The sequence below is a fragment of the Bubalus kerabau genome, chromosome 9, assembly GCF_029407905.1.
Source record: "Bubalus kerabau isolate K-KA32 ecotype Philippines breed swamp buffalo chromosome 9, PCC_UOA_SB_1v2, whole genome shotgun sequence".
In the NCBI taxonomy this organism is placed as follows: Eukaryota; Metazoa; Chordata; class Mammalia; order Artiodactyla; family Bovidae; genus Bubalus; species Bubalus kerabau.
In genome coordinates, this window is record NC_073632.1 from 97,573,524 (window position 1) to 97,594,186 (window position 20,663).

General features: G+C 38.8%; 1 protein-coding gene across 16 annotated transcripts in view; it reads right to left on the bottom strand.

The window, feature by feature from the left end:
* SYNE1 (spectrin repeat containing nuclear envelope protein 1) overlaps positions 1-20,663 on the bottom strand; it is a 495,794-nt gene that overhangs the window by 216,180 nt on the left and 258,951 nt on the right. For all 16 annotated transcript variants that reach the window (XM_055536003.1, XM_055535999.1, XM_055535996.1 and 13 more), the window contains 11 exons: positions 17,261-17,578; positions 16,221-16,376; positions 15,896-16,066; positions 14,894-15,220; positions 13,315-13,467; positions 12,842-13,009; positions 10,626-10,802; positions 8,505-8,651; positions 4,093-4,218; positions 2,527-2,703; positions 1,225-1,490 (listed from right to left, as the gene is read on the bottom strand). In XM_055536003.1, coding sequence (XP_055391978.1) covers positions 1,225-1,490; positions 2,527-2,703; positions 4,093-4,218; positions 8,505-8,651; positions 10,626-10,802; positions 12,842-13,009; positions 13,315-13,467; positions 14,894-15,220; positions 15,896-16,066; positions 16,221-16,376; positions 17,261-17,578 — 2,186 coding nt within the window. The remainder of the gene's footprint in view (positions 1-1,224; positions 1,491-2,526; positions 2,704-4,092; positions 4,219-8,504; positions 8,652-10,625; positions 10,803-12,841; positions 13,010-13,314; positions 13,468-14,893; positions 15,221-15,895; positions 16,067-16,220; positions 16,377-17,260; positions 17,579-20,663) is intronic.

Below are 20,663 nucleotides of genomic sequence, written 5' to 3' on the forward strand. Positions count from 1 at the left end.
AGAGTATATGATGACTTCCGTTTGAGACATATTGTACTGCTCTTAGTCACCCAGTTCTGTCTGACACTTTGCAACCCTATGGACGGTAGCCTGCCAGGCTCCTCTGTCCATGGGGATTCTCCAGGCAAGAATACTGGAGTGGGTTGCCATGGACATATTAAGTCTGTCGTGTTTGTGGGTTAACCAGACCCAGGTGCTGCTGTCAGTCTGAAATACAGGCTTTTGCTGACACTGGATTTATCCCAAAGACTAATAAAATGTTGAGCATCAAGAAAAAGTAAACACATCAGAAAGTAGTGTACTTCCCCTAAAACAGAAATCCACATAAACAAAAAACCCATGATTGAATTACACCTAAAATATGTTTTCAGTTTTAATTGCTACAAATTACTAAATCTGGGCAGAAAAAGTACAGATTTTAATAAATCATAGCGATCAGAATTACACAAAGATTTCTATATATGACTGTGTATGTGGGTGGGGGGTGGTGAGGGAATCCTTTTCAAAGAAAAAGTTAAGAGGTGTTCAGTTGCTATAAAATCAAATAGCGTTAGTCACTTAGTCATGTCTGATTCTGTGATTCTATAGACTGCAGCTTTCCAGGCTTCTCTGTCCATGGATTTCCCAGGCAAGAATACTGGAGTGGGTAGCCATTTCCTTCTCCAGGAGATCTTCCCAGCCCAGGGATTAAACCCAGGTCTCCTGCATTGCAGGCAGACTTTTGACCATCTGAGCCATCAGATTATTCACTAAGTTCTAGAATACCACAAGTACAAGAAAAAACTAGACTGAATTACACAGAATGTGTTACTTCACAGAACTGGCAAGAAACCTATGGAACTTCTTTCAAGAAGGGTTCGTGTCCTCAATTTACAGAGTCCCATATCAGGTAATTAAAACTAGAAATATTCTTGGGATGTACTTTAAAGTCAAAGTATAATAGCCCTGAAATATTCCTTGAGGTCACAGGTAGAATCAGTGCGGTTTTCAAGCATTTTCCTTTTGTCCACTGCTTAAAGTAATATTGGGTGAGGAAAATTGTGATTCTGTGTGCATACGATCACACTAGACTCTTAATAATGTTTTATCAGTATTTAAATTTGATTTATGCATTCATGATAGAAAATGGATGTTTAAAATGTAAGAAAGATACTTTTGATTTTTATAGAAATTAAGAAATTTCTGGCTTAGCATTTTGGTGACCCACTGGAGAACCGCTATTACCTGGCTAAGTTATCCCATTCTGTAGTAAATTTTTCTAAGAACCCTTCGACAACGTTCATACGGTCGTGGTAATCTCGTGTTCTCTGGAGATCTTCTTCTCTTTGCAAGCACAGATTGTTGGACTGAAGGCACAGATCCAGCCATTGGTCATTTAAATGGCTTATTTCCTTGTGTTCAGGGGACTCTTGCTTCTTGGTCAACTCATCCACTTTCTCCGTAATAGTGTTCACCGATGCCTGTTTGCACTGTAGCTTCTTAACAAAATCCTAAAGGATAACAACAATAAAATAAACAATATGTTATAACCCACTCCCCAAATAAATACAGATTGAAGCACAGATACAATACCTCTGAACACTTTAAGTAACTGAAGAGTGTATACTGAGGGGCAAAGAGAAAACCATCACGCTTTCTTATAAACACAAATTTCCAAGTATATAAGAGTCAAAGGGAAACTGTGGTATCTTCTTGTGTTACTTCAGAAAGTAAAAAGAAAAACTGATAAATGTGGAACAATATTGTAGTCACTAAGAGAAAAAGTTAACATTTTATCTTAAAGTGTATCCTTAGTTTTCTAAAAAAATTTTAAGGTTCATGGTTTTCCAAAAAATCTAATTTATCTCCAGGAGATATATCTTCTTCTGGAGACAACATTCCAGCAGAAAATATAAATTACTGATTATCACAGGGAAAATATAAATCTTAAAGTTTGTTAAAAAGTCTGGTACGACTTCCATTCAGGTTAATTTAATAATTTTCTATTGCATTTTAAATATATAAATATTTTATTACATTTAAGTTTGCTATGTTAATACATATATATTACATATTATATTCATTTATTTATCGGCTGTGCCATGTGGCTTGCAAGATCTTAGTTTCCCAACCAGGGACTAAACCCAGGACCCAGCAGTGAAAGCACCGAATCCTAACCACTGAAGTGCCTAAATATACATTTAATAAATTGATACATTTACAGTCCTACAGCTTTAGCGATTTTTGTGATGAGACGCTAATAAATAGTAAGGCTCTGTGTTTGTTTAATGATACAGCTTTCTGGTTCTGCCAGCTGAACTATAGTTGCTTTGTTCATAAACAAGCTACAGAGTGAATGTCCTTCAAAGCAAGTAGCCAATGGGAGCTCCAAAAAAATATCTGAATATTGACTTTCTGATCTGTACTCTTTTGGTACCAAATGAAAGTGGTTCTGATTCTGTCTTATTCTTTAACAATGTGTAAGGATTGGCTGACACACACCCATGCTGTTGCCTCTGTTTCCTCTGGAGACACGTGAATTCCTACCTTTACTTGAGACACCATGTTCTGTGCGATGTTTAGCTCCAGTTCTGAGTGCCTCCTCTTCATATTCTGCAGCTGCTGATCGGCATCCTGGAGGTAAATCCAGAGCTCAGCCTTCATGTGCTTGATCTCCTCCCAGCCCTGAGTTAGGTTCTGTGCCTGGGCAAGCCTTTGTTCAATCTGGAGAAAACACAGAGGCAAAAGTCAGCGGCAATAGACAGAAACATTTATGTTCAGTGAATCAGCCTGTCCATGTACGCAGACCCATACTTGGGTGCACACACAAACACACACACACACACAGTGACAAATGCCCCCCAAATTATTTGCTCCAAGAAAAACAGATTTTATGTTTCGGTTTTCTAAAGACTTTCAGCATCGAAGACTTATGCCATATGATTTCAATCAATACTGTGAGGCTTTAGAAGTTCTACCAATTATTTAGGTCAGAAGCTGCCCTGATGGTTTCTCACATTGGGCATTTCAGTAGACACAGCTGTTTGACAGACTCATCAATGTGGTCTTGGGGTTAACTAGAAAAGACTTACATTGTTCTCTATTGCACATTTGCTGATACCTTTTATAGAACACTGAGTTATTAATGTTTTGGATATATGTTTAGATCTGCTTCACTGGTTTTTGAAATCATGCAACTTTTTTCAATAAACCATGTCTGTAAAAAATATAGAAGCTATATCATCTTTCTTAAAGATATAAAAACAGACTTGCTCTGGTAATATAGTAAAATATAAAAGTAAAAAAAATGCTATTTTAATTATTTATATTATAATTATTTACATTTATTTCTTTTTTCCTTTAGAATATTTTACTCTTCTGGAATATTTAATCAATTAAATACCAAAACCGGGTCTTTTTTTTTTTTTTTTTTAATCCAAACACATTGAGTTGCAGAGTTTAAGGCAGCAGCAGAAGGCACATGACCTCTATGGTGCCATCTATCTGCTGAGCACAGGTACTGCTGGTTCATCACAACTCTGTCCAAAAACCCCAAATACAGCTTCAGTATCCTTATCAACAGCATCCTCAGCCACTGCTGCTGACTTAGAAGGGTCATGACAGATGCTTGCTATCCTAAGAGAATGCAAGTGTCAGGAGTCCCTTTCATACTAAGTACGACCCTTTCATACACACTTTATGTGACTCTTCATCCATATGTATGAAGTCCCTTTCATACATTCTTTAGGTCACACTAAGTATGACCTAAAGAAAAATGATGGAAAAGAACAACAACAACAAAATGATCAGAAAGAAGAAGAATGCTAATTGAAGAGGAAAGAGAAGAGGAAAGAGGCACAAATGTTCAGCAGTTCAGTGGGACTAAATATTTCAGTTCTGTTTCAGAGGCGTCAGTATCACAGTGTGCCTATTTTTCTGTGACTCAGTTGAAATTCAATACATACTTATTATAATGCCTGAAGGAGTGTTATAGCAAGAATAATCCAAAGAGAATTTTTTTTTCACATCTAATTTAGCAGCAGCAACGTGCAAGCAAGAGAATATGATCAAACAGACATATCCAATGTCACTTTTTTTTTTTTAACTTTTTACCATTTGTTCTGTTTGTTGAATGTCTTTTGCTGTGGTTTTCACTGAAGAGTTTGACAGGTCACACATGGAGCAAAGGAGATCTAGGTAGGTCCTTGCTTGTTCTTGCAAAGCTCTGAAGTGTTTGACCTCAAAAAAAAAAAAAAAATTGTCAGAGTGCAAGAGAGGCATGCTATATTTAGATAGCAAATATTTGTACATTTGCGGTATTTTGTTGACATTTCAAAAATATACTCAGTGTTTTCACCATTGTTATAAATGGCATATATTAAGTACTCAAAAGAAAGCTTTCAAAGCACATTGGCAGGGAGCCATTTGTCCACCAGCCATTTCTTATTCTAATTAGTCTGTAAGTTCTGGGAAAGGGGAACACCCAAGAAACGTCCACAATTGTTGCAGATTCTCTGTTCACATTCTAGCTTGTGTTCAATTTCAGAGAATCAATAGACTACTCTGGTCTCTTTCTTAACATGTTTTGCATATTCTGTAGACATAAAAGGTTATTGTGCATTTATTTGTAGGTTTCACTGGAGTCTGGTGAAAATGCACACGGCTGGGCTCTTTTTCTCTGCAGAAAATTCACATAGTGTCTTCCCTTTTCATAAGCCCAAGAAAGGCATCTCCAGGTGAATCCTTGAATTACACACAGAAGCACAGAGAAATGTGTTTCTTTGAAGATGTTTAGAGGCCCTGCAGGTTCTGTTTTAGACGCTAAGCATACAGCAGTCTCCAAAACAAAACGGTTGCTCCAGTGGAGCGTACACGAGAAAGACAGATAATACATAAACAGAAACACATATGCAGTGCAGTGTTTGGTAGTGATAAAATAAACACCATGGAGTAAGGTAAGGGTTCAGTCCAGTTCAGTTCAGTTCAGTCGCTCAGTCGTGTCCGACTCTGACCCCATGAACCGCAGCACACCAGGCCTCCCTGTCCATCACCAACTCTCGGAGTCCACCCAAACCCATGTCTATTGTGTCAGTGATGCCATCCAACCATCTCATCCTCTGTCGTTCCCTTCTCCTGCCCTCAATCTTTCCCAGCATCAGGGTCTTTTCAAATGAGTCAGCTCTCGGCATCAAGTGGCCAAGGTAAGGGTAGGGAAGTATTAATATAATGAAGAAGCACTGTTACTTTGGGATGAATGTACCCCCAAGACCTCTCTGAAAAAGAGCCTTGAGTTGTAGAGGGAGCAAGTCATGCCATGGGGTAGGAGCATTCCAGGCAGTCGGGGGTGATGGGTGATAGCAAGTGCAAAGCTCCAGGCTAAAGCAGAGGAACCTAGGTAGGAGCAGAGTCTAAATGATAGGCAAGGGCCAAAGCATGGAGGACCTCACAGGGACACTGACCATACATCCCAATTTGCAGAGTTTATATTTTTATGCCTTCTCAACTGTGGCACTATTGACATCTGAAGACAAATCATTCTTTGCTGTGAGACTGTCCTGTGCATGGCAAGATGTTCAACAGCATCCCTGGCTGATACCAGAAACATCCCCACCAGTCAGAGTTATGACAACCAAAACTGTCTTCAGAGACTGTTTTAAATTTCCCCTGGGCAACAAAATCACCTCTCCTTTTTGGTTGAGAACCACCAGTCTAATCTCAACTGCAATTATGAAAAGTGGCCTCCTTATTAGCAAATATTCATTTTTGGAAAACAAATTATTCAACCAAAGTATTCACTGACTGTAGTAAGAAATTTGGAATTTATTCTAAGTGTGATTGAAAGGTCGGCTTCCCAGGTGGCTCAGTGGGTAAAGAATCTGCTTGCCAATGCAGGAGTTGTCTAAGTTCAAAGAGTTTTATATTTGTACCCTTTCCTGGGTCAGGAAGATCCCCTGGAGAAGGGCAAGGCAACCTACTCCAGTATTCTTGCCTGGAGAATCCCATGGACAGAGGAGCCTGGTGGGTTACAGTCCACAGGGTCTCAAAGAGTTGGACACAATCGAAGCAACTGAACATGCACACATGTGACTGGAAGGTATTGGGAGAAATGTTCCAACACAGGTTTAAAAAAATCATGCTTACTATGGAGTAAAGGCTGACACGAGCAGTGGAAGTAGGTAACCAGTTTTTAGGCTACTTTAGGAGTCAGATGAAAATTGATGATGGTGTGATGGAAGGTGGTGGATAGCAGAAGTGGTGATAAGTGGTTCTTATTACATCTTTGTGATAAATGGGGAAGGAGGTATAGACTGCAATTTGTATAGGATAAAGTAGACTTGCAGAAACATTAGGTGATTTTCCAAAATCATAGTTAATAAGACAGCCTAACTTTTTGACCTTTATCTTAGTGTCTTTTTCTCTGAGCTGTGTGGATTGCCCAGGTACATCATTCTCATGTAGATGTAATAAGCATAGATCAATTTCCCATTAAGTTAAAAGCAACACCTAAAGTTTTATTTGTTATACAAATTGACTGGTATTTCACTTCCCATTAGCATCATTAGCTGCTAACCTAAAGCACCCTACCATGTACCTGTGACTCAGAGAACATTATCTGTCCCAAACAGCTTTTGGATATAAGAAGAGAACAAGATATCAGGATTTTTATTTTATAAATGTATTTACTTTAAAAAGAATAGTAATTTATTTTAAAATTTACAGAGTTTGCCTGATTCTAAAAGCATTGGCCGCAACTTGTTGATTGTCAATGACAAAAGAGTTTCAGAAGATTTTTGCTAAAATCAACTTCAAGGGCAAATCTGATAGTGAAAGTGTTAGTAGCTCAGTCATGTCTGACTCTTTGCGACCCCATGGACGCAAAGAACCTAGCTTGCCAGGTTCCCCTGTCCATGGATTTCTCCAGGTAAGAATACTGGAGTGGGTTGCCATTTCCTTCTTCAGGGGATTTTCCCAACCCAGGGATTGAACCCAGGTCTCTCACATTGCAGGAAGATTCTTTACCATTTGAGCTACCTGGGAAGCCAAATCCGATAGGACTTTTTCTTATTCTCCCAAATTCATATGTTATGCCTTATAAAAACAAATGGCATTCTTATGGAATCCAGTCAGTCTGTCATTGACTGGTGGTAGTGGGGGCTACGTTATCATTACATATGCATTGAGTGTTTACCATGTGGGAGGCCCTGGGGGGTACACAGTGCGTCTGGGACCACGACCAAAGTCAACTGCAGACCATCGAAGCAGTTGATTTGGTGTTTCCAATACCTCTCATTCTCTTCTCTGGCTATTTTCTGAAGAGGGCAGCCTATTTTGAGAAATAGTGCAGAAAGGGCAGGAAGCAAAAACCAAACTATACAGTCATTGAATCTGGGCCCCTAGAAGGATCAGTGTCTTCCTGCAATCATGGCTAATGCAGGGAGACGTAGAAACTTCCTGTTCTAGGAAAGGTTCATTGGATTAATACTATTTTACCCCCTCTCTTTTAATTCTTTTTTTGGGAACAAAGGAGAAAAATCAAGCTTTGGTCTGGATTGTTCTGAATAAACTACACTGGAAACAAACAGCCATAAGATAATAAATGGCCTAAGAAACTCACAATCTAATGAAAAGGCAGAATGCAGACAATTTTTAATTCATTTCTTGATTCAAGGAAAGTCTAGATTTGTTTGTCCAGATTCTGTCCAGATTTGTCCAGATTCTATTCTTTACAAGGTATAATAGGTGCATTTCTGTGAATCATTTCATGACTTAAATAATGCAAATTATTTAAGCCAAAAGGCATATTTTGGAGGGATATAAACCAAACACATTCTCTTTGTGGACTAAATGAACAAGCATATTATTTTAATCTCAGTTTGAGGTAAAAAATTGAATTTTTACTATTATTTCATATCTGGCAGCAATAACCTTTATAATTAAATACCTTTGAAATATTTTCTTTGAACCACATAGAAAAGTTGCTTAGTTCAAAAGTTTTAAAAACATATCTCAAATATTCTGATGAAATCTCAGCAGCAACATTTTAAGCATGTAGATGTCAAATTAATATGCCACAGAATCCTTTACATGACAATATTTCATTCAGCATTCATTCGATAATTATTTAACAAGCAACTTGTTCTGTGCCAAAAAAGGTGAAGAGGCTAATTTTGCTTTTCTGTTAGCAAATCGGGTACATTATGGCATGGCATTTGAATTTCTTCATAACCTTCAGTCCTATAATCACTTAGGACATTAAGGCACAGAGAAATTCAATGGTTTATCCATGGTGACCCTACTGAGTAGGTACCTTTTGGGCACAGTGCCCATGCTCTATTTATTCTACCAGACTGATCCTTAGTTGTGTGTTCATCTTTCTGGCTAGAATGTGAACTTGACTAGGATCAAGTTCAGATCTTATTTATATTTTGATATTTAGCACAATTTGCACATAACAAGTACTTAACATGTTTCCATCAAATGAATGAATCACAGTGTAATATAAACTTTCAGGAATCACAAACTACCTGCTTGACAGCTTCTGCCCTGCTAAGAGGAGGATTCGCGCCTGGCTTTAAATCTGGCTGAACCGCAGAAAGCCAGGCCTGGCACTGCTGAAGGGTGTCTTGTCGACTAACGTGCTTCTGAAGTTCGTGTTCCAAACTCTGGTACACCTGAGACAGAACGATCAAGCTGCAGTTGTGAGAGCTGTTTTACATTACTGTAAATATCAGTAGAAGCAAATGAAACAAATCCACCATAAATGGATCCCCCTTTGCCATGCTCCCTGACATCGGACACACATCGATGGAGTTTGCATATGTTCCAAAACGCTGCAAAGCACGTGGGCCATGCCCCAGTTTCTAACTTCTCATCCCATGCATTACAACACTAATATCCTGATTATGGAAAGGGAAGGTGGGAAGGGTTAATATAACAGTAGAAATGTATTAAAATGTATAGAATCTTTGAAGTAAATTGGTCAAACCTAAACCAAAAGCTTTTGCAGCTTCTCCCGATTGTATAAAATTGCCCTTTTTGTTTAAATGAGGAACTAAAAGTAACAATAAACTGCCAGTTTATGAAAAGATAACCAATATCTCTCAGCTGAAATGCTTCCTCTTTAGGGGTAGGGTAAATTGGAACTAAATTATAACACAGGGGAGGGAAGAGTTTGATGCCCTCATTTCATTCAGAAGCAATATTCCAGGACAACAATAGCCCAGAATAATCCAAAATTATATATCCAGAAAATCCAACCTTTTCTAATATGTCATTTCAATTAGTAGTTCCTCAACCAGCCAAACAATTTTCATTTTATCCATAAAGACATGTTGAGAAACTTACATGTTTCCTTCAACGTAAATATACCTATGATGGTTTTTTGAGCAAGTTACTCATCAAAAAAAAAAAAAAAAAAAAAAAGGAAAGAAAAGAATATGAGGTTGACTGACTTTTCTTTGGTTATTGAGAGAACAGAAGCAATAACTGAATTCTGCTTTTCTCTTTCATGTATTAAATTAATCATTTTATCTGCTATTGGGAATATCCCTTATTTTTATTATAAGCAGAACTAAAAAGAAAAAGGTATTTTGTTTTCTTTAACATTTTTTCAAACTTAAATTTAAGGTTCTGACTCTGCTTTTAGAATTTCATCTGCTTTTTAAACTTTTATTTCTAAAATATGTTTGTCTTTCAAACATTCACCACCTTTAAAAAAAATTGAGCTATATCCCTAATGCACAAAAAAAGCCTGCTACAAAGACGGTGTTCAATAAATCTATGTTGAGTGAGGGAATAAATGAGCTCACCAGAAAGTTTCATGCTGCCATTTTCCTTGTCTCATTCCCCTTTCCCCCTTCGTCATCTTCTGTAGTTATTGTTAGATTCCTTTATCCCTCTTTTTTTTTTTTAAATAAACAGTTTGAAAGTGAATTTTCCAAGTCTAGGGATCAACTAATAGCCCACATTTTTTAATTATCATAGTGAACACAAATAATTTTCCCTGTGTCACTTATATTTTTCTAGTTCTTACTCAATAGCCCAGCAACAAAAATACATGGACTTTTCTCAGTGTCATTTATAAATTCTAGAATAATAAAAAGTAACCCACTAATTTTACTTAGTTACTGTTAAAAAAGGCAATTCTTATGTATCTTAGACTTATATCTATAACATTAATGATTCCATTTTATTGGAAGAATACCCACTGAAGTATACTTCAAAATTGGTGCTTGCTTCTTTTCTCAATTTCTATATGAATACACAGAAATACTGAATTAGAGTAGAACCTCAGTTACAAAGGGTTAAAAAGAAAATAATTATTGTGAGACTTACAGAACAAACTTATTTTGGTATTATAGAATAAATGGCAAATTAGAAGTATTGATGGTATGCAAATAAAAACAAAAAATATTAAATTTTTTTTCAAAATCAATTCATGGAATAAAGGGATTGTGTACAACCAAATGTCTGAAATTCACTACTTCATCACATTAATCAAATATATAATATGTTATTTCTGTGTACACATAGACTGGGAAATCCATCCAAAGGATGAAGCATAAAAACTATTTTAAAAAACCTTCAGCCTGCACAGCCTTTCTCCTTAATTCTTCATCATTCTAGAATGTTCCAGCAGTACTTACCCTCTGGGCTGTACTGCAGATGGCTGAGTAACTGTCCTTTGTGCCCTGCAGATGAGCATGTACATTTTGTTTAAGTTTCGCTTGAAGGTGATCTGCACATTGGCTGATCAAATTGTCACCTTTAGTTTTAAGGTCATTCAAACGGTCTTCAAAACCAGCAATTTCTTCCATCATTGCCTTCAAAAATGAAACAAATACGCAGTTCTCATTATTCCATTTTTAGCCTTTAAATATTCTATTCACCAAACAAAGTTTAAGATCAATTATCTCACTGTTTAATATGTTTTTAAAAGAGTTTTGCAATTTGTCTTGGTATCAACACAATGAAATAAATGTCTCGGTGTCTTCATATCAACAAATTAAATAAAAAATGTATACTTTCAGGTTTCCTCCAATAATGGACTAAGTTACACAGAATGATGAAGTAACCTTTAAGAGTGAATTCATAAGACTGACCTCAGTTAGAGATCTGCTCCATGGAAATATTACCAGTGAAAAAGATGTCCATACATTTTTTAACTCTAAAAATTATAATTCTGGTATAAATTATATCTGTGTGTTGTGCTTAGTCGCTCAGTCATGTCTGATGCTTTGCAGCCCGCCAACTCCTCTGTCCATGGGGATTCTCTAGGCAAGATATTGGAGTGGGTTGCCATGCCCTCCTCCAGGGGCTTTTCCCAACCCAGGGATCGAAACCAGTTCTTCAGCATTGCAGGACGATTCTCTACTCTCTGAACCACCAGGGAAGCCCTAATTTATGTCTAAAATAGCCTAATTATATTTTAATTTAATTAACTAATGTCTAATTTATCTAATAATATGATATCTGATTTATGTAATAGCTTAATGTCTAAACTGTGTAAGATCTAATTTACATCTAATATTTATATTGATAAACGTAAAAACGTTTACCACTTAACATTTATTAAGCACTGATAGCCCAGGGACTGTATATAAGCCCTGATAAATATTTATCATTATTATTGTTTTACAGATGAGGAGGCTGAAGCACGGAGAGATTATAAAACTTGTTCAAGGTCACACAAGTAGTAAATGGCAGAGCCTTGGCTTTGGACCCGTCTCTGCCTGACTCCGGTTCACACGCTATGCCCGCCTGTGTTCTCTAGTGAGCTTTCTCAGAGAGGGGGACTTAGAGAGGAGGACCCAACTTTTTCAAGTCAGGTTCTAACTTCCTTACTGCAATACAATGCTAGTGACTAGGGACACATTACAACACAAAGTTTCCTAGGCTGACACATCGATATCTAAGGGAAACCATGGTCCTCCAGCAGTGCAGGGTTCACCACTTTTTTCCCCAATGGTGCTGGGTTAACAGTTATTATACATGCCATATTGAAAAGAACCAATATATCTTCAGGCTGGAATGGAACCACTACATCATATGGTCACTGAGGCTATTTACTCAGTACCAAGTACACTGTATCATGTCGTTACTTTTCTGTTTGCATTTGCTAAATAAAATTTTCTCCTACAGATCTTGAAACCTGGAGTGGTTAACTGGTTTTCCTAAGACACAATAGTAGATGTTGACCAGATTAAAACCAAAATTCAGTTTCCCATTAAGCTTACTAAAATAGCTTCATAAAGTTGTGAGCATATGATATCTGTCATTTGGCACATATGATTACTAAAAATACATATTAATAAAGATATGAACATCCCATATCGGTACTGTACTTTGTGGTCTACAAAAGACTTTCAGATATGTTATCTTCTCTGATGACCACAGTGGCTATGTAACGGGACTGATGTCATTATCATCCTTTACAGAAGAAAAAAAGGAGGCTCAGAGAGGCTACGTGCCCCTAACTAGCAAGAAGAGACTTTGGCTAGAATTTAGACTCTTTGACTACTATTTCTGTATCCTATCTTTGGCTATACTTTTCTAGAATAAAGATAATTTAACTGATAAATTACTCCATATAGATTATATTCTGAAATTAAAAAAAAAAACAACTATTAGCTGGGAAATATGCTACAATGTGTTCAGAAGTTGAGTGCCAGGATTCAGCTGTTGTCGAGTCACTTAAATATTAAATTGAGCTGTTCTCAACTATCAGGCATTCTTGGAACTCAGACCTGAGTCTTTAAGGACAGTCACTATGATCCAGAGATTACCCCCGCCCCCCAACACACACACAGCACGCCTGTCAAAGCCACCCTGTGTTCTTCAGCTCCTTAGAGATCAGGCCTACCTTGTGGCGGGCCAGTTGCTGGGTAATTGTCTCAAGGCTGCTTGTCTCCATGAGGTCGGGTGCCACCAGCCTTCCTGACATTTGCAGCAGCCACTTTTCCACTTCCTGGAGCTCACTGTTGTAATCTTCGTGGTCTCTGACTTTTGCCTCAAGACTGCAGACATGCTCCTGTGAAGCCAGGTGCCTGTTAGAAGTGACTTTCCAGCCAAAAATCTACTCCAAACTTTAACATTTTTAAAATCCCAGGGCAACTCATAGAGTAGGTAGACTTACACACATCAGAAAATTACTAGGGACAGAAAACACACACACACACACACACAGAGTTGCTATGCCATTTAAAAATGCCCACCTGAATGAAAAGGAAAAATACTGACCCATACCAGTGCTACATTTTCTGACAGATAAAATGCAGTCAAGACTCCTTTTGTGGCAAACACCACAATTTTATTCTACTTCTGAACTTTCCATACCTTTGCTGCACTGCAGAGATCCTGGTAATCGCTTTGAAGCTGATCGATTTTGTCCTTTAAAGTAACATCTTGCACCAGCTCCAAGAGGGCTTCACCTTTCTCTCTCACCGATTTTACTGATGGTTCATGGGACAGCACTGTTTGTTGAAGTGACTTGAATTACAAAGGAAAAAACAAGAGCCAGCTCATTCACGTGATCAAGGAGAATACAGACACATGCATTGCCATATATAAGATGATCTATCTCAAACAAAGATCTGATATATATTTTATAAATCAATAAATGTAAAATAATAAAGAGAAAATGACTTTTATGGTTAATACAGTTTTTTTCAGAGTAAAAGTAACACATCGAATAGTCCTCACACATGCAGAGAAAAGTATAGAAAAGAATTGTATTTGGGTGAATTTAACATAATGCATATTGCTGGCTTCCACCTCATTCCTTTCAGCAGAGAAATAAATCTTAATGTTATATGAAGGGAGAGAGGTGTTATCTTTTGATTTTGAATCGTAAACTCAATTGTAGCTTGAGTTGGATGTGAGGTTTGGGAGACAAATTCCAGTTGCAACGTTGCGGTGACAGCCTTAAAGTGCTATTTAAATATATCAAGAACTCAGGGAGAAGGAAAAAAGGAGAAGCAGTTGTGCTTCTTACATTACACTTTCAAAGACACACTGTCAGGCTTGGCAGAAAAACCAAGGGCAGAAATAGACATATTGGCTGGAGGACGGAAAAGCTTCCACCAGGAAAAGCTTTGAGGTAAGACATCACACTGTAATTCTTAAAGACCATTGCTAAATAATCTGGGTCAAATTTTAAAAGCAGACTATCCCATGTATAAGCTTTAATAATTGTTTCACAAATTTGAGCAGGTGAAATATTTATATCTACAGCATGTATAGCAATATCTATATCACCATTTATTTTTTCAAAAATTAATTTCTAAAATGTTTTACCTACAGTTGGTTAATTAGAATTTATTTTCTTAGGAGTATGAAGTCTCATTTGGAATTTACCATAGATGTGCTTATAGGCTTTTGGTACCAAAAGATGAAGGAGAGACTCTAGATGAAACAGAGAAAATCTATAGGTGTGAGATCCTGATGCCAGAAAGTTTATCTGAAGGACCCAGGTACCTGGATCACACTGTCCGAATAGGTCTCCATCCACTGATACAACCTTTGAATATCAGACAAACACAGTACCTGAATGGACAAATAAGTCTGGCATAGTGTATGCGCTTAGTTGCTTCAGTCATGTCCAACTCTTTGCGACCCTATGGACTGTAGCCTGTCAGGCTCCTCTGTCTATGGGATTCTCCAGGCAAGACTACTAGAGTGGGTTGTCATGCCCTTCTCCAGGGGATCTTCCCGACCCAGGGATTGAACGTGTGTTGCTTATGTCTCCTGCGTTGGCAGGCAGCTTCCTTATAAATCTGCACGCCCCTTACCAGTAGAACAGGCATGCTAAGGACCTCTCCCAGTACCCACTAAGTGTGACACACACCAGAAATCATGTGCCTGCAGTTCAGTCCTACGTGACCTCCTCACGCATCTGTCAGGAACAACACACTACCTTGTATTTAGATAACTGAGCTTTTTTCTCATATAACTCCATTTTGGGTTCTTTAGGACCATGTAGAATATCTCGGTATTCTGCTATCCACTGAGTTAGCGCTTTGTATTTATCCGAGAATTCCTTCGTCAAATGAAGGCCTTTTTCCAGGGTCATGTGCTCCTTCCGCACAGTGCTGGTCAGTTCCTTCAACCGCTCCACGTGGTCGTGGATCTCTTTTCTTAACGTCTCTGCCTCAGCATCTTCCAAGTATTTAAGAGCCCTCTCGCCTTTCTCTCGGGCTGATTTGAGCAAGCTCTGGCCTTTCTCCATGTCTTTCAGCAAACCCTGAGAAACAATGGGAAGAAATGTAATACAAACAAATAAACAAATTCAAATTGGTTGGCATTATGCCCGTCCCTTTAAAGAAAAGCCTTGCAAGTCCCATTCTTGAGTTCACCAATTTCCCCTTACCATATGTTTTTGAAGTTTATAATCAGATTTGGCCCACCAGCAATCCAGATGGAAGATTACAATCAGATTTGAAGTTTATAATCAGATTTGGCCCACCAGCAAAGAGAAGCCTCTTTACTTCAACATAGGTCTTTTAAAATCTCGATTAACACATCATTTCCAAATCAGAGACTTATGGGAGAACTTGATGCTTTTCTCATCCTTAACAGAGCTCCTAGAGTTCTGAGTTAAAACACGACTAATGCACAGTGTCATGAGTTAGAGATTTTTTTTTTCAATATTTAGTGTCAAACTGGAATTTAGTTAAGAATTTCGTGCACAGTCGTGTGTAAGTCATTGGGATAACATCACATCATAAGTAAATGGAAGGCAATCTTTGGCTTAAAGTGATCTTAACTTGGAATTTAGAATGAAATGAGGAACCAGGGATCACCAATCATACTGGGCAGGGATGAACATACATGCTCCCAGTTCTACGTGGGAGATGGGAACCTCTCAGTGAAAGAAGAACAAACAGTTGGCAGACAACTTTGATATTTGCATGCCTACCTCCAGCGTCTTCATCTTTTTCCCCATCATCGCTTTATCTACTTTATCAATTTTGGCAGCCACATTCTTGAAGTTTTTATGAGTAGAGCTGTACCAATCAGAATAGGAACTTAAGGATAACTCTGATTCCTCCAAACTCTGGATCTCCTCTTCCAGGAATTTTATTTGTTCCTTTGAAAGAAGAGACAACATGGAATAAGTGAATTAAAGACCTGTGCCTGTGCCTTTCTTGATCAACACGTGTCTTCACTGGAAGTTAGTGAAAGGAAGAATGTCTGGGTTGTGAAGTCTGCTGGTCTACAATGAGCCGGGGTGGCCCGCTCACCAGCACTTGGAGGAGCAGCGCTTGGTATTTGGACGTCAGCTGCGTGGCCTGGCAGCCCATTCGGCTGCTCACGTGGCTCTCATCCAGGATCTCCTGTGCTCTGGCTCCCACTTCCTCAACTTCATCTCTGTATGCGGTGATTTCTTCATGCCACTTCTGAAATGACACCGTGTAGGAGTGGAAAGTTCAATCTGAGGGATTCTTAAGTAAGACAAATATTTTGTTTAGCCCCTAAGTCCCTAAGTCACGACCCCATGGACTGTAGCCAGCCAGGCTCCTCATGGAATTTTCCAGGCAAGAATACTGGAGTGGGCTGCCATTTCCTTCTCCAAGGATCTTCCTGACCCAGGGATTGAACCCATGTCTCCTGCATTGGCAGGCAGATTCGGTACCACTGAGCCACCTGGGAAGCCCTGAGACATGGGCTTACTAGAAAATGATTTATATGATTTATTCTTACTAGAAAATGATTTATATGAATGATTTCTGTATAATTTTGAAAACACATCATGTATAACCTTCATAAAAATTAGAATAACATTATAAAACTGCACACGAGTTTGAATGCTCTTCTGTCTAAATTACATATATTTTATATCTTTTGTTGTACTTAGATACATTTTAAAACAGATGAATAAGGAAAATGAATTCCAAAGGCCTAAGCATAATTTTGATCATGTGCACTGAATCTGCATAAAAATGTAGTAATTAGAGCAATTTCAAGACAGAACCATAAACTTAAATTATTGCAACACTAGCATTCATGTATCTTTACCAAGCAAGGTAATAAAGTGTGGGAAAAATATAAGATACTTCATTAAACTATATTCTATTATCAATAAAATAGACTACCTTAGGATTCTAGTAAACAATTTCTCACAGAAGAATACTCCATTGTAATTTATATCAAATTTCTTGCAAGTAGAAAGAGATTTTGCAAAATCTAAACCTTGGACCAAAATTTATTAAATAGTTGAAGAGAAAAACTATGCAAGGCAACTGCTACTTTGACAAACATCAGGAATTCACACCAATAGTACCTTCATCTGATGTAACTGCATCTCCTTGGCAGCTCGGCTAGACTGACGTGCCGTTCTGAGACTCACTTTCTCCTCCATTGTTTTCAGCCACTCATCTACCTGCTGAAACTTTTGTTCCACCAGTCTCAATTTGTTGACCACGTTATTGAACTGAGTTCGGGTCTCCAACAGCCTCTGCTGGTAAGCCTGCCAGTCCTGCCGGAGGGACTCTAGAGCCCGGTCCTCTGTCTGTGGGATGCCTGACGGGATCACCTCCTCTCTGGTGTGCAGTGCTGAATTCAGCAGGGCCTGCCCCTCTGCGCAGCGCACCTGGAGCTCCTGCAGGGGAAAGGCATGGCTGTCACACCTCGTTCACATTTTATACCCACACAGGTGACTATGTCTCACTCGAGCCAACTGCACCCTTTTGAACTTCATGTTAGGAAAGAACAAGCTGATTCTGACAAAAAATGTGTACCTAACACTGAACCTTGTTTCCCAAGTCAGGAGAGAGATTCTGAAATGTTTCCAGTTAAAACATTCAAACTGCACACACACACACACACACACAGATACACACATATCGAGAAGTATTTTTCTCAATCATGTTGGAAACAACCTCTGACATCTGGCTTTTTAGCTGGGAGGCAAAAGCAATGTGATGAAAGGATTATTGTTTAGTCTAATAACCTAGGAGTTTTGTGGCCCCTAATCTGTTTAAAGAGTTTAAGTCTTCTTGCTTGACATTGAATTTGATACTGAATGGGATCAGAGCTCCACTTTTAGCTGAGAAAAGAACAATAGTCCTTCTTTCTGCTAAGGAGGGATTCTTTGTTGAAGCTGTTCTAGGGAATGTGATGGTTAAGAGAAGTTGGCCCTGGAGGGTACAGGGCATATAAACCTGCAAGGCTGAATTATCACACCTGCCCATCAGTTGTGTGCATGCATGCTAAGTCACTTCAGTGGTATCTGACTCTTTGCCACCCCATGGACTGCAGCCCACCGCGCTCTTCTGTCCTTGGGATTCTCCAGGCAAGAATACTAGAGTGGGTTGTAATGCCCTCTTTCAGGGGATCTTCCCAACCCAGGAATGGAATTCATGTCTCTTATGTGTCCTGCACTGGCAGGAGGGTTCTTTACCACTAGCAGCCCCTGGGAAGCCCCCACCCATCAGGTACTTCTAGGTACAAACATATTTCCCTCCATCAAAGCATAGTCCCAGAAATGCACCCTACAAATTCTGTATGAACCAAGTTTTTAAGAGCATCAGCTATTTTTGATAGAAAAATCATAACCTTAAAGGTGTTGGCAAAACACTATATCCTTGTGTTACTTGATCTGATCATCTAAGGTTGAAAGGGGCCAGGTCAAATCCCACCAAGAGTGTTAAAAGCACTATCACATTTATTTAGAATACAATATTATTTTTAAAAAATCTTTAATACTAATGAAATTGCTGATATCTGACCACTTTTATCTACAGAAATAGTGATCTTCTATAGTTCAGATTATAGATACACTTTCCTCAGCTATGATATCACTACAAAAATGTTGTAATTGGAAAAGAAGGGCAATTTATATGGTAAAATATTAATCAAAATAACCACAAACAAATTTTATTCAAAATTATAAAAAATTAAAGCTAATTTTATACAATCTCTTTCCTTAATTCAGGAGTTGACGAACTTTTTCTGTAAAGGGCTGGATAGTAAATATTTTAGGCTTTATGGGCCACAATCTCTGCTGAAGCTACTTAACTATGTAATCTTGCCATCTGTGGCATCAAAGTAGCCATAGATGCTACATAGATGAACAGGTGTGTCTATGTTTCAATTTAAAGAACAGGTTCCGGGATACAGTGTACTGATCTGTGCCCTAGTTAATCTCAATATATCACCCTTTCCCTATTTTATAGCAGTTTTCACTATTCTACAAATCACTACTGTATTAGAGAAATTCTTATATATCCCACATTTCAAGGATTTATCTGAGGCAGAAATATGGTTCAATATACATATTTTAAATTTATTTAGTTTTATTTTTTGGCTGTGCTCTGCAGCATGGGGGATCTTAGTTCCCTGACCAGGGATCAAACCCATAGCCCCTGCAGTGGAAGCGTGGAGTCTTAACCACTGGACCACCAGGGAAGTCCCCAAAGGTACTAGTTTAGAATCTGGTCTCAATATTTTAAAAACTCGATGTACTATGATCCAAATTAAACTGTTGGTGACTACAAAAGGAGCCTGGTGGACTGTAGCCCTCTAGACTCCTCTATTCATGGAATTCTCCAGGCAAGAATACTGGAGTGGGTTGCTATTTCCTTCTCTAGGGGATCTTCCTGACTCAGGGACTGAACCCATGTCTCTTATGTCTCCTGCATTGGCAGGAGGGTTCTTTTTACCACTAGCGCCACCTGGGAAGCCCAAATACAAAATAATTTTAAATGTGGTCCACACTGCTGGCAGACCCCCAGATCACTAAGCCAGCTGTGGGACATTAGGACCCTGAAGGAGTTCTGCTGTGCAGGTGGAATGTCACCGTTCTGCACCACCTGTTTTGGCCTCTAGTGTCTCCCTTCCTTTATAAAATTTGTGATGACTCAAAATAAGACAGTGTCAATAAGAATTAATACACGGTGAAATGAGAGGTTGGAGTCCGGTTTTGCTTTGGGCCAGAATAACACTGACTGAAATGAGATATTTTCTTCTGGAACAGGAGACATATCTGCTGATGACAAGTGACTTCTTGGCCCAGTTTCTCCACAGAAGTCTGGAGAGCTTGGTATTTGCTTGCCAAGAAAGTCTGCAGTGAATGCTGGGAGAGGTCATAGACAGAAAAGAAAGCCCATTTGGCTAAGATAAATTATAACAGCTAAATCTAAGAGACCTGGATATGCTACTATTAAAAATAAAATGGATGAGATCCTTAAAGAAGCTAATGAAACTGTGAGCCTTCCAACTTCTGCTGCTGCTGCTCCTGCTGCTGCTAAGTCGCTTCAGTTGTGTCTGACTCTGTGTGACTCCATAGGTGGCAGCCCACCAGGCTCCCCCGTCCCTGAGATTCTCCAGGCAAGAACACTGGAGTGGGTTGCCATTTCCTTCTCCAATGCATGAAAGTGAAAAGTGAAAGAAGTCGCTCAGTCGTGTCCGACTTCGCGACCCCATGGACTGTAGCCTACCAGGCTCCTCCGTCCATGGGATTTTCCAGGCAGGAGTACTGGAGTGGGGTGCCATTGCCTTATCCCTTCCAACTTCTACTATATATTTATTTCACGAATGGACTACTGTTCAAGTAAGATTTTTCTCCCATCTCATTTAATCCTTCCTCAGAACAATGCTGTAGAGAAAACTGAGTCAGGGAAGCTCTTCTCTGCCCAAAGTCATCCAGGACCAGGTCTCACCATGAATCGGAGTCTGAACTTCCT